We start from the raw sequence: 14,341 nt of genomic DNA, 5'->3' as shown, positions 1-14,341 counted from the left end.
GGATAAAGAGACACTTGAGACAGGGCAGGTGTCATACACGGGGTTCCTAACAGAGGAGCAACAATTGGGGGGCTCTTATTTGAGGGAAAAGATGTGGGAGAAAGTGTGTGAAGGAAGAGTGGATGCACATAAAGGGGATCAGGGAAAGGAGATGCAGAAAAAGGAACTACAGGATGAGATATGTCTGATAGAGGAGGGAAAGCAAAGTCAGAAATTGCTAGAGAGAGAGTCACTTACATTGGAGGAGACTTCTAGAGAGCGAATGCAAGATCCCTGTGATGGGGAGCAAAGGCAGGGGGAAACCTGTCACAGGGAGCAAGGGGTCAGCTCTGATAGAAAGCAGAAGACGACCTGTGATGTTGAGCAGGGGCAGGTAGAAACCTTTGATAGTGGCCAAATACAGGCGGGTGCCTATGGTGATGATCTGAGGCAGAATGACACTAGTGAGCAAAGGTGTGAAGAAATCTGTTATCCGGAGCTTGAGCTAGAGGCTCATGCTGGAGAGCAGGGACAGGAAACATTTGAGGTTCAGCAGAGTCAAATGGAGGCCTATGAGCAAGTACAGTTGCAGACAACTGGTGTGGGAGAGAAGGGACAGAAGACCTATCAGAGGGAGCAGAGGCAGGGAACCTGTGAGCTAGAACTGAGAAAGGAAGCTTATGAGCAGATTCAAGTAACGTGTGAAAGGGAGCAGTCACTTGAATTGTGTGAGCAGGTACAGGTACAGAAAGGCTGTGAGACTGAGCAGAGGCAGGAACCAGATGAGAGGAAGCATAGCCATCAGACCAGTGAGGACCAGCTCAGACCTGAGACCAATGAAAGGGAGCAGGGGGACTTAGTTGGAAAGTGGGAGCAGAGACAGGAGTCCAGTAAGAGTAATCCGAGAGAGGAACAGAAGAAAGAGACTGGTGGAAAGCAGCAGATTGAGGAAGTTGGTGTCCAGAAGCAGAAGGTTGGCGTTGAAGAACAGAGGCAGGGGGCCGGCATCGGGGAGCAATGGCAGGGGGTCGGCATCGGGGAGCAGAGGGAGGGGACCAGTGAATTAAGACCACTTACCCATAAGATTGTGGAGACACTTGGAAACCTTGTGAGGGAACATAGGTGGAAGACCCGTGGGAGGGAGATGGGAGTAAAAACCCATGAGGGGGAGCCAAGGCAAGAGATCTGTGAGAGGGAGAAGATGCAAAAGATGTGCGGGATGAAGCAGAGGCTGGAAACCTGCAGAAGGGAGCAGACTCTGGAGACCAGTAATAAGGAGTTGAAACCGGAGAGCTGTAACAAAAAGGAGGACACATATGAGAATCAAACTAATGAACCCTTTAAGAGAAAGTATATAGGGGCAGCCAGTCAATTCATGAGTAGGGATGAGTGCTGTGAGACAAAGAAACCACAAGATATGATCTCTGAGAGGAATCCGCAAAAGGGATTAACATCCCAGGATAAGCATCAAAAACAGATGACCTCAGAGGAGAAGCCAGAACAAGGGGAAACTTTGAATGAAGAGAGAAATGATTCATTGGAACATTCTGAGAAAGAAGAAAGAAAGGAGATCCTTACGGAGGTTATGTCAGAAACAAGTAGTCCGAAGGGGTTGCACAGAATGGAAATCATCTTTGGAAGGGAGGCAACAAAAAAGTGTTGGTTGACGCTGAGAAATGATAATGTATGTGAACAGGAGAGGGCTGACAGCAACTTTGAGCGTGAAGTAACAAAGGATACAGTGTCCAGTGAGTTGAAGTGCAGAAAGGAAAAAGTAAATCTTGAAGGAATTGAATTCTGTAAAGGGCAATTTACCCGAACCACCTCAGAAAAGGAATGGAATGAAGCGGGGATGTTTCAGTTAGGGCACAAAGAGCAAAGTAGTACTTGCATAAGAGTTCACACAGATAAAAGGGACAAATATCAAATGCCGCAGAAGGAAATGACCTATATGTTGGGCGAATCAAAGGAAGGAATAAGTGAGTTGGAACAACAGCTGGGAGGAAAGGTCTGTGATAAAAAACAGATTGAGGATGAAATGACTTCTGGATATGGAAACGTTCAAAGTGTGGAAGATCCGAAAGAGAGTAAGAGACATGATGGGCGTAAACAGTATGGGGAAGACAGCAAGGAAATTACGCATGTGGAGGCAAACAAGACTGATGGAACACTGCAATTGAACAGCAGTAGCTCTCTGATGGCACACACAGAGATGGAGATCTGCCAATTGACAGAAGTAGAGAAAAATAAATGTTCAGGGGCACTAGAAGAGAATGAAACGTATCAAATAACAGAAGTAGGGGACCACATTTCTCATTTGTCACAGGTAGAGAAGCCCAGTAGTGAGATGGCACAAGTAGAGGGAAAAGCCTGTTTTGTGGCTCGAATAGCAGACACCTCCTTGGTAGAAGTAGCTGGGACCTGTCAGATGGTACAAGAAGAGGAGGAGGCGTGTCAGATGGCACAAGTAGAAGAGGAGATCTGTCGGATTGCAGGATTAGCCAAGGAGCACTGGCACACAGCACAAGTAACAGATAACACATGTATAGCACAAATAGATGACCCTTCTTGTGAGATTGCCATGGTGATGGCTAGTAGGGTGCCATGGGGAGAGGTGGAATCTGGAAGGGTGCCACAGTTTGAGACCCAAACTTTTAAGGTGCCAGAGACAGAGGTCAAAATGGTTGAGATGTCACAGGATGAAGCTATAACAGGTAGAGTGCCACAAGCGGAGGCCCACGCTAGTAGGTTGCGACATGCGGAGAAAAGTGCTTCTATGGTCCCACAAGTTGAGGCCCAGCCTTTCAGAGTGCCACGTGTGGAAGTCAATGTATTTAGTGGGCCACGGATTACTTCCCAGGAATCCCAGGTTTCAAGGGTGGAGGTTCAGGATGTCAAGGAGACGCAAGTTGAGACTGTTGGGGTGGTACAGATGGAGGCGCAGTCTGGTGGAGTGCCAGGGGAAGACACACACACCGGATGGATGCCAGAGATAGAGGCCCATTCTGGTTGGGTGCCAGAAATAAAGGCCCAAACTGGTCGGGTGATGGGGGTAGAATCCCAAACTGGAAGCAGACTCCCAGTGAAGGTCCTTATTGGTTGTTTGGCGCAGGCCAAATCCAAGACTGATCAGGTTCCACAGTTCGATGCATTGACTAGTCTAGTTCCACAGGCAGAGACCCAAACTAGTAGGGTACAGCAAGTAAAGCCACAGACTGGTAGTGTATTGCAGATAAAAGTTACGGGTGGTAGCATGCCACTGGTAGAGAGCCAGGTTGGTAGGGTGCTTCAGGTAGAGGCAGGCAGTGGTAGGTTTGTTCTGGAAGAATCCAGGACTGGCACTGTGCCACAGGTAGAGGCAGAGAATAGTAGGGTGCCACAAGTAAACATAGACACTGTTGGGATAGTGCAAGTAGAAGCAGAGGCTGCTACACTGGCACAGACAGGGGAGAGCAGTGAGAGGGCAAGAATAGCGGAGGAGTACTGGCAAATGGCTCGTGTAGCACAGGACACATGTCATCCACAAACAGAAAAAACAGGTCATATGCCACACGTGGAGGCTGATACTGCTAGGATGGCACAGGTACACGCAGGGCATAATAGAGAGACTGGTAGAATGGCTCATGTGGATAAAACTTGTCAGATGGCTCGAATAGCAGAAGAATACTTTCAAATGGCGAGAACAGCACAGGATTCTCATCAGATGGCGCACTCTGCAATAGATAGGGTAAAGGAAGTTGAACCTGAGACTAAGCATGCCCAATCAGTGTGTACTGATGAGCTGCCACCATTAGAAGTAGAGTCATGTCATATGGTACAGATGGAGGGGGAAATGTGTCAGATGGTTCAGGTGGAGGAACCCTGTCACATTCTTCAGGTGGTGCAGGAGGAGACCTGTCATATGGTTGAGGTGGAGGACGAGAACTCCTGTCACATAGTTGAGGTGGCAGAGACCTGTCACATGGTTGCAGTGGAGGAGGACGAGCAGGAGACCTGTCACATGGTGCATGTAGAGGAAGAGACCTGTCACATAGTGCACTTGGAAGAGACCTGTCAGATAGTGCAGGTGGAGGAAGGGACCTGTCAAATGGTACATTTGGAAGAGGATATCTGTCATATTGTTGAAGTAGAGGAGGAGACTTCTAATATGCACCTTGTAGATGAGGACCCATGTCAGGTGAGGAAGGAGCACGACTGTCAGATGGTACACGTCGAAGAAACTCCCTCTCACATGATCCAGTTAGCAGAGACCTGTCAGATGGAACAGATAGTAGGTGGCAACAGTCAGATGGTGGAGATGCAGGAGGAGCCCTGTCAGTTAATACATATACAAGATCAAACCTGTGAGGCAGCTGGGGAAGCGGAGGAGACCTGTAGAGTAATAGAAATAGATGACAAGGTGCCCCAGTTGTTGCATGAAGAGGACAGCTCCTGTCGAATGATAGAAGTGGAGGGTCAGTCTTCAGAGTTGGTGGATGTAGTGGAAGAGAACTGTCACATACTACAAATTGCAGATCATGTATCTGAGATACTACATGTAGGGGAGTCCTGTCAGATAATACAAATGGGGACTGAAGCTGATGAGATGGTACCTGTTGAGGAAGGAATATGCCAGATGGTCCAGAATGAGACAGAAAGGCCCTTTGAAATGGTACAGGGGGAGGAACAGGAAACCACTGAAATCATTCATTCAGAGAATGACACCACCTGCCGAATGGGTGAAGAAGTGGCCTCCGTACATTTATCTTGTGTAGGTAACATTCCCTGCCAGACCATTCCGGTAGGGGAGGTTCTCTATCAAGTGGCACATGTTGATGTCCCCCATCAGTTGTTTCCTCTAGCTGACCGAGCCTGCCAGGAAGGCCAATTGGGGGATGTGCATTGTCAAATGGAACGAGTAGAATTGTCCGCTCAGCTAGAGGAGCAGTCTTGCAACATGGCACAGATGGAGGACGTAGCCTATCAGACAGCTCAGATAGAGGATGTGCCCTGCCAGGTGGCTACTGTACAAGAGCTGTCTCGCCACATAAGTCAGGGACAGGGTGTGCCCTATCATTTGGCTCGGGTAGAGGAATTGCCCTATCATATGACAAGGGTGGAGGAGGTCTGTTGTCAGATGGCCCAGGAAGAGGTGTCATGTCAGATGGCTCAGGTAGAGGAACATTGCTGTCAGATGGTACAAGTAGTGATGAGGGAGACCTATGACATTGTCCAGGTAGAAGATGATGACAACTCTGATTTGATTCAGGTAGAAGAAGAAAGCTGTGAGATTGAGCGACTAGACGAACAGTGCGAGGTGGAGTATAAAGATGAAGAGATCATCTCATATGGGGGACGATGAGGAGCAGCAGTTCTAATGAACATTATGGTTGAAAGAAAGTTGGTGAAGTGTCTGTCATCTATGCGAGACATTTTCAGCTTCTTAAAAGTATGTGAAGTGGTATTGACTAGTCCCTTTTGAAGAGGTGGTGTTGCTGATGGATTTGACCTCTAAAAGCAGTGCTCACCCTCCCCATCACAGGAATGGCATTCTGCAGAAGCTGCTGTGGTGCCTGGGCCAAGCCCTCCTCTCGTTTCATAACATAGTGCTTCACCACATTTGGACCTGAGAATCAGGTTCTGCAGGAGAGAAGGGCACAGAGCTAAGGCACTTTGGGTGGAATTTGGGAGGGGGGATGGGAAACGAGGACTGGACATGCCACCCTGATTATTGTCTGTCATTTTCTTCTAGGTGTACAAACGAGCGAAAGCATTGGACCAATCAGACAACGACATGTCTGCAGTGTATAGGGCGTACATTCATTAGGCTTTTCCCATCCTCCTTGTTCTTTTATAATTGTTTCCATTCTGGGTTTTTAATGCTGGCCGGTCCATCCTTCTCTCCCTATCCTGTATGTAGAGACCAGCCACAAAATGTGGATAGGCCCAGTGACTTATTTCCTCCCTCCCCTTTCCCCCAGTCAGAAGCAGCAGGGTTGCAGAGGTGGTAGAGTTGGGGACAGTGGTGCATTAGTGAGACATGCCTGGTGTAAAAGCAGCATGGTTCTGCTGCTTTGGGTCCCCTCCTCCTCTGTTGCCTGCAGGTTCTCAAGAGGGCTGTTATTCTCGCAGCAGGTGTTGGTAGACCTCCTCTGTTCTTGCCCATCTGAGGTGGTAGAGTACTGTGCCTGGTCATTGTTGGTAAGTGCTCTTCAAGTAGTCAGTTTGGTAAGTGTCATACTGGCTTGTGGTGTGACAGCTGACTCCTCCGGTTTGTGCTGGTACAGCGATTTTCCTACCTTACTCTCTTGTATGTTTATAGTCTCCCTCTCTTCACCCCTTCTGCAATGGGTGAGCACCCTGCTTCCAAGGACGGCAAATGAATCTGTGGATCCTTTTCTCCAATCCTTGCTTTATTGAGAACACTGCATTTGCTACGGCTATCAAAGGCTTTGTTGATGTGACAGCAGCCGCCCCATATCAGAACCAAACTCGTCGCCACCATGTCTTATCCTAGTTGGGACCCCTTGGTGTTGGGGTCAGAAAGTCATAAGGCTCCTCTTCCCCTTTCTCGACCAACTTAGGCAACAAAAAAGCGCTCCGTTTTTTGCTGGACATGAGCCTTGGAAGTCAACTTCTATCCCCCGCCCCGTTTTCCCCTTTTAGAAAGTAGAAGGCTCAGTCTAGATTGGGCAAGACCAAGACACCAAAATGTAAAGGGAACATTCCAAAGACTCTTCTGTTCTACATGACTATCTTGTATTCTAACTACCATGGCTTGTCACAACAGTCACTGAAGGATATGCAAGACGACAAGTGAAACAAACGGAGAAGCAAGTGAATCATCGTGAGGAAACTGGGAGACGACTGATGGCCCGTTGCTTGTGAGCTGCCTTTGCGTTGTGGTTGCATAAATGGAACTCATTACATCATAGAAAGTCTCAAGCTGTGTGCTCATCCGTATGTGTTCATTAGTTGTCCTCTTGCCGGATTCGAAAATGCACTTGAAAAAGAATTAAAAATGTGCCCCCCCCCCCCCCCCCCCCCCCCCCCCCAAAAAAAATCCCACAACTGTGTATTAACTGCTGCAGCATTGTTTAAAAACCTGGAGTACTGAATATTTTGGTGTTCCTACCTATTTTAAATTGTTTTATTTCAAAGTGTGTGAAATTGAAGCCCTATTTTATCATCATCATCATGATGCGGTCAGTCTATTTTTAGCATCAGAGTTCTCCCCTTTTGTTGGAAGAGTGGCCGAACCTTTAAAGGTACAAGTCTGCTTTCCACCGGTCTGTTCATGGGAACCTGATACTCCCCTTTCCGTGGTTAACTGAACTGTTTGATTTGTCATGGGTTTCCTCCTTCAAAGAGGGTAGAATATGAACTCTTGACTAGTGCTTGCAAGCGGTGGCAAAGTGAGCTCATCTGATTTGTTTGAATGAGCTTAGCTGGGGCGGTATGGACTGGTGATACCCAAGTGTAGCCTGGTCAAGTTTTCCTGATTCCATATGCCCCTGAGGGTGTAATACAACAAAGCAGTGTACATTCTTCAGTGCCCCTGTTTTGATGGGGAGGCGTACATGAAGGGCGAATGGTGGAGGAGTGAACAGTAAATCTGGCGTGTGGGGGGAGGGGAGGTTGTTATGCAGACATTTTATTTATTTATTTTTGTAAAGGTATTTTTAAACTCATGTCATACAACGCTCTTTATTTGAGCTCTGCACTTGAGAAATTGATGCTCTGTTGAAGTATAATCATGAAGAATGTGGGAGAGGAGTGTTCTCTGAAGACATTCAGTGTCCTTGGGGGTGGGGGAGATTTCAGTATGGCAAAGTGGGACATCGAAGAGAAAATATGGGGCCAGACTGGTGCGGTCTAGAAGTGCACACAGCCGGAGGTGTTTTAGTGAAAATATATACTCCTCATTTGAGTGTTAAGTCCGAACAGACATCTTCGCCTGATAAGATGATATATTAATTTAACAAACTACGGCTGTCAGCATGTGAGACTGTATGGAGGCGATTGTACACTTTTTGTTATTTAATATCTGACACTCACTTTTCTTGGCGAAGGGAGGCATTCTCAGAGCCTAGATAAGTAGCAAGTACCCCATGTGATTTCTTTTGATTCAGAGGCTCTTTTCGTCACCGATTCCTTTATTTATCAATTTGAACCTATCTTCTAATCATGGAAGCCAGCTAAGCCTCCAAGAGGCAGTTGGGGGAAATCGAGAACAGATAACCTAACAACTTATGGGCACAGTGAACTGTGTGACGAATTCATGGTTCAGCTAGAAGGGAGCTGCTTTGCCAGAACTGGTTTCTCAATGTTTTCTTTGCTGTTGTTGACGATTATGTAAAGTTTCTTTTTATGGTTATTTTCTGTTTTTGACAAACTGTATTTTGTTTTTTTAAGAATTTATCAACTCCTTTTTAAATATGTGACTCGAATAAGAGTGTTTCAGAAAGGCTGTTTCTCCCTTTTCTCTTGCAAAAATATATAATTAAGGTTGTGAATTTTTTTTTTTTGGGGGGGGGGTGGGTACGGGGATTTTTGTTTGATTAACGTTTGTCATTCAGAATAGAATGTGTGATGTTTAACGGGGAAACGATTTTGTGCAATTAACAAAACTTCTGGCAAAAAATAAACCTTTCTTGGTATAAAAAAAAGTCTGTGGTTGATTAATGCAGTACGCAAAGTGTGGGGACATTGTGGGTGGGGTGGTCAAATTTCTCAGTAGTGGATATTCTTTCTAGATTTCAGAACTCTGAGGTCATGTCCATTGAACAATATGTATTTACTTAGTTGGGGTAGTTGAAAGGCGATCATCTCTACCTGCTTCTTAATTATCAACACCTTCAGCTCATCTCCTTCAACTCCTGTTGGCAACCCCAGAAACCTAACATTTCATGCTTACCTGGTCTTATTCTCTGCTGCCAAATTCAAATTTGTTTTTTGGTTGGTTCTCCATCTTGTGTAACGTTTGCCTCCACACGTCCCAAGGTGCACACAATTCCACAATCTCCTCTAATGACACATGCCCCCTCCCCCCGCTTATAACGTTTGGGGTAAAAATGTCCCTTAACTCACTCTTCCCTGGGTTTCTTTTGCCTACTTTCTGACATTGCTTACAATTGAGGATTAAGTACTCTTTTAAGTTTATTCAGAAGAGTGCATTTTATTATTTTCCCGATGTTAGAAAGACGTCATCATAATATAAAATGTAGAAGATGGGGTTTCTAATCAGGTAAAGTTTCAGCAATAATATGTATTCCTTTATTAGATTTCTTCTGTTCTCAACCATTCAAAATAATACATCCACAGTTGCGGAATATTTCAGGTCTCTTTATTTGTAACAATACATGTTTTATCAATGCTTTGTCTACTTTAATCCTTTATATTGAGGTTTGACACACTACTCACTTAGAGGGTTGGGTCGCCAATAACCCAAAGTCTCGTTAATGTTTCTGCGGCTCACAAATCTGGCATGTTGCCAAAATTACAGCTCTTTGACAGTGATGGTAGTCTTGTGGGAAGATCATTAAATAACTCTATCTGTTCATGGATGTAAAATCTGTACCTCTCCAGGGCAATACTAGCATGAGGTATAAAATATCTCTGTTTTAACAATGCCTCATCAAATTCATAACTCCTTGCTCAAGACTAACATGAGGCATAATATTAAACACTTCATGCCACTGACACCGATGAAATAACCTTTTTTTAGCTATGAGTGGGCATTTTGGCACCCTCAATGGCTTTGATACCTGTCATGAACTCTTCTTTCCATCTTTTCCACACTTGGGAAGAATTTACTCTACAATATAAAAACATTTATTTCAGGCGGGCCAGATTGCTTGATGACACAACCTGTAATTAGACTGTGGGATACAAGGTAACCATAACAGTAAAAGCACAGCACAATGCATTGGTATATAGGATGGCGTACTATTCTGATATAGTGTGGCTGCACATTCTCAATATATAAAATTGTCATTAAAAGTCATAACTTCAATACTGTGAGCATATCACAGGCCTGCTAGATGTATACACTGAAGCTTTAGAAAATCTGCTTCAGTACTGTTTGGATATCATAGGTCACATAAAGGTAAGCACCATAGCTTTATAAACTCTGGTTCAGAAGAAATCTATGATATAAAGTTAACTTATGAATCTGTCACTCCAGCAGAAGGACATTATCCCATAAAGCCTGATAACATGGGACGCGGAGGTGGAAGGGTTGGAGTGCTTCAGAGCATTTACATTAAGAAAAAGTTATTTGTTCTCTCAAACTCAAATTAGGAGCAGCAAAAAATCAATAATAGTTCAGTCTTTCTGGCGTACACCAATAGTTTGTTAAAAGCCCTCTACTGGCTCAGTATATGTCTCCAAGCACTTAATGCATTATATTAATTTATGGGACAAGCACACATTTATTGAATAGATTTCATAAATACATCCCTGGACTTTACCAGCTCCTTCGGTCTCCCTTTCCAATAGTTAACTGCCATAAAATAACCCACGGTTGTGGGAGGCTCTAGGGGAACAGCTTTGATAGATCAATTCTCAAAAGGCCCGTAACACAGGCGAGGCTTCCAGAGTGCCCCTGTTTGACCCTCCGACTCATTTGGCATGTCATATACATCTTGCAACATCAATTTAGTATAAATCTTCCCATCCTTGTCCTCGGTTTTCTTCAGTGCACCTAATACCAGGTGAAGCAACAGTGCTCCACACCATTTTTTCCTGTTGATTGGAATAGCCAACTGTCCAGCTGCCTACCCTGACTTCCCACATCTTCCTTCCACCTGAGGTGAGATGTGACATATTTCCTTTCTCTCCGACAAATTCTTCATCTGTAAAACCTTGCACATAGATCCTCAGAGGTAGTGTTGTAGATGAAGGAAATTAGATGACATAGGAACAGATCAATGCCCTCTATCTAATACTCCAGATTCAAAACTGTAGTGAATAACGCAATTAAACGGGTCTCTTTGCTAATGGACAAAACTACTTTCACCATGAAAAGTCACACATGGGGAGTGGTACAATCGTATCAGTTGCTGAAGCCCCAAGTGTACTTATTTGAACACTTTTCACAGCACAAAAAGCATTTTTTGACGCTGCTGAGGCTGGGTTCTTTCCCTACGAAAGATTTATATCTGAAATGGAAATGCAGCTGGCCGACCAAAGAATGCCGCCTCTGCGGCAAGGAGAAGTCACTGCTACACCTCCAATGCATTTGTCCCTCATTACTAGAAATCAGAAAAACACTGCTCCCTGAATTACTGAGGAAGGCACAAACAAAGACATGTAATGGGGCTGTCATACAATGTCTTGGAGGCTTGTCGATTCAACTATCCTTCAGAGCTATAACCTTTTGGAAAATGGCAGCAAACAAACTGGACAAAACAAACACAAACAAATTAACAGGAGCAGTCCAAAACTGAACGGCCTGCTCAATTTTCAAATAGCACCGCTATTTCTCATTTTATAGCTCGCAAATTTTTAGAATAATATTTTATTGCACAATCCGATACTTTTTGAATCTAATTATCGATGACTGTTCAAGCACCTAATTGCGCAATGCACATATTTCTTGTATTGTCAAAATTCCTAATGTAAGTTACAATGTACTATGGTGGTTTGCATACCCTTTTAAGATTTTTAATGAAATCAAATACCAGTATTATGACGGACAATGCCCTCTATTAGTGCTACACATCGGATCAAAACACACAGCCTTCTATCTATTTGGTGACATAGTCTAAATGCATACCACTTTTGTATAAAGCAACACCTCTTAACTGTGAAAGTGCATTGCAGCTATAAATAGTCAGTTGAAATCAAGTACTGAATTTAATGCAAGGAAATTTGAGTGTCTTTCAACCCCTTTCAAGAGCAGGAAATGTCTCCAAGTGAAAACTACTCCTATGTTTACACCAAAGTGATTAATTATTTTGCGTCTTACCAACTCCTAATTAGGATGTGCCACAGCCTTTATCCTTCATTTAAGAGTGTTTGGTATTTGGCAAAGGCCTTGCAAACTCAAGCAGCAGAAAATAGTGCACATCCATCTGTATTTTTGTTGTTGTATTTGGGTGAATGTGTGCACACAGTAGAATTCATGAGTAAAAGTAGAAGCACAGATGTTATTCATTTTATTCACCATACATGGCACTTCTGGTGGCCAGATGTACAGTATCGAACACAACTAAAGTGCAGCAGATGATGCTAGTCCACAGATCATGCTAGTTAGCAGATGATGCTAGTTGTGTGCAGTCTGTTAGCCAACTGATGAAGGTGGCCACCAAGCTCCGGTCATCAAATGTTTGATGGGTTGTTAACTTGCACCTATTACAAGAGCTAGACAGTGTTGGACCTGTAGGCAGAGATGACCTTCTGTCATGATAACATTTTAGGAAAAGGAAGGGCTTGAATTATCAAAGTTGGTGAATGTTGCCAGACATAAGGTTAGCACACACACATCTTTTGTATAGCAGGAATTTATTTCGTTCGTTCAAGTGAAAACCTGTCCAAAATCTTTCTGCTAGAGAAAGATTTGTGGTCCCTAAGTATGGTTCTCCTTAGCAGAGTGGGGAGAGTGACAGGGGAAGGAGCTGTGGAGGTCTGGAAAGGAAAGTGGCAGACTAATCGATCCATAAAAGTGTATTGATGACACCCTTTGTGTTGTGCTTTCACTGAGCATTTAGAAGACTTTGTAGAACTTGAGTCGCACTTTCTATCGAAACAACCTATTGTTGGCCCCAATGGTAGTAGCATGAAAACCATGTTTGGGCAATAGTGGAGGCCACAGCATTGCATTGACTTCAGAGAACTCGGTAAGTGTGTAATAGTTGATAACATTCTCTGCCTGACATTAGGCAAATGGTGGCCCTCCTTAATGGAGCAAAGATTTTCACAAAGGAGTTAGCATTGTCTTGCCACCAAGTAAGACACATAAATCAAAGGGCCTTACTACATTTATTCTGCTCAATGTGACTTGCAGGTTGCTGAGAATGTCTGTCTGCTGCCTCTGTGTTTCAGAGAGCAGGGAATACCATGATAGGTAAAATACCAGAATTGCAATTCTTCCAGGACAATATTCATACAGTGATGTGAAAGCGATAGTACACCCTCTTAGTATTTAGTTTTATGCTTTTACATATCAAGGCATGTCTGACGTTCATCTAGTCATCAACAGCCAGATGTATGGCCATTTTTTTCCACTCGCAAACAGGCCATCGGCACGTTTGCGACTACAAAAAAGGGTCTTAGCATGTAGAAACGCTATTTTGTGAGTCACTGATTCGCAAAATAGTGTTTCCGACTCTTGCTATTAAGAAGGGGCGTTTCTTTCTAATAGCGAGTCTCAATGCCATTTACTATTGTTTTGCGGCCGCAAAACACTCGCAGTTTACCACCTACTTCAAGTAGGTGGTAAACAACTCTCAAATGGGAAGGGGTTCCCAGGGGACCTCTTCCCCTTTGTGAGTGTGTGCACATTTATTTTTTAAGAGCAGGCAGTGGTCCCAGGGACCACTGCCTGTCCTTAAAAAATGAAATTGAAAAGTTAAATTTTTCTTTTTTTAAATGCATCCCATTTTCCTTTAAGGAAAACGGGCTGCATTTAACAAAAACTGCTTGAAAAAGAAGTTGCAGACATGGTGGTCTGCGGACTCCCCCAGGCCACCATCCATGGGAGTGCAAGCCATTCCCAATGGGGTCACAAATTGAGCTGGTCTCATGAGTATTAATGAGGCGTGCGAGTTGTGACCCCATTGGGAATCGCAGTGTCTGAGACACTGTTGTACATTTACTTTTGCGAGTCGCCATTCGACGCAAAAGTGAATGGTCGTACATCTGGCCCTATGTCCTAACAATAGATAAATCTAACCCTATCAAACAAATAATACGCTAATTTTACACTGGCATAATCAATGTTAAAAATCTTCCAACATTGAGTAGCCTTTTGTGAAAAAGTAAGTGTACTCTGTGATTTTGATGGATACATTTCCACCACAGATTCCTCACCTTATGACTGTCTCTCTAAGTGCCAGGCTGGTCTGGAAATCTCTTACCACTATAATAGCTCTTGAGTGCTGCCAGGTGGCACTATGTAGCCTTAGCTGTCAATCTACCATCTGATGTGACAATATCAGTATGTATTAAGTGCCAACCAGCACTCCGTCCCGCATCAAAACCAGTCTTGAGTGCTCTTGATGCTTCACAGCTGAAATTCCTCAGCATTTTGACAGTGAATAGGTTAAATGACTCCTTGTAATTTCATGGCTTAAAACCTGTATCAGGTGCTGCAAATAAATATACTTGTTTGACCCAGATGATAACTGCATGTGATGTTCTGGCTTGGAACACAATGCTT

The 14,341-nt window shown here is 44.1% G+C and overlaps 1 protein-coding gene across 2 annotated transcripts in view; it reads left to right on the top strand.

Moving 5' to 3' along the window:
- Positions 1 to 6,996, top strand: part of GLYR1 (glyoxylate reductase 1 homolog) — a 526,825-nt gene extending 519,829 nt beyond the window's left edge. For both annotated transcript variants that reach the window (XM_086941330.1, XM_086941329.1), the window contains one exon: positions 5,711 to 6,996. In XM_086941330.1, the coding sequence (XP_086797456.1) occupies positions 5,711 to 5,785 (75 nt within the window). In that variant the 3' untranslated portion in view covers positions 5,786 to 6,996. The remainder of the gene's footprint in view (positions 1 to 5,710) is intronic.
- Positions 6,997 to 14,341: the final 7,345 nt, after the last annotated feature.

Source organism: Lissotriton vulgaris, chromosome 10 (genome assembly GCF_964263255.1).
Source record: "Lissotriton vulgaris chromosome 10, aLisVul1.2, whole genome shotgun sequence".
In the NCBI taxonomy this organism is placed as follows: domain Eukaryota; kingdom Metazoa; phylum Chordata; class Amphibia; order Caudata; family Salamandridae; genus Lissotriton; species Lissotriton vulgaris.
Note: the sequence above shows the minus strand (reverse complement) of the source record. Positions and strands in the feature narration are given on the sequence as shown.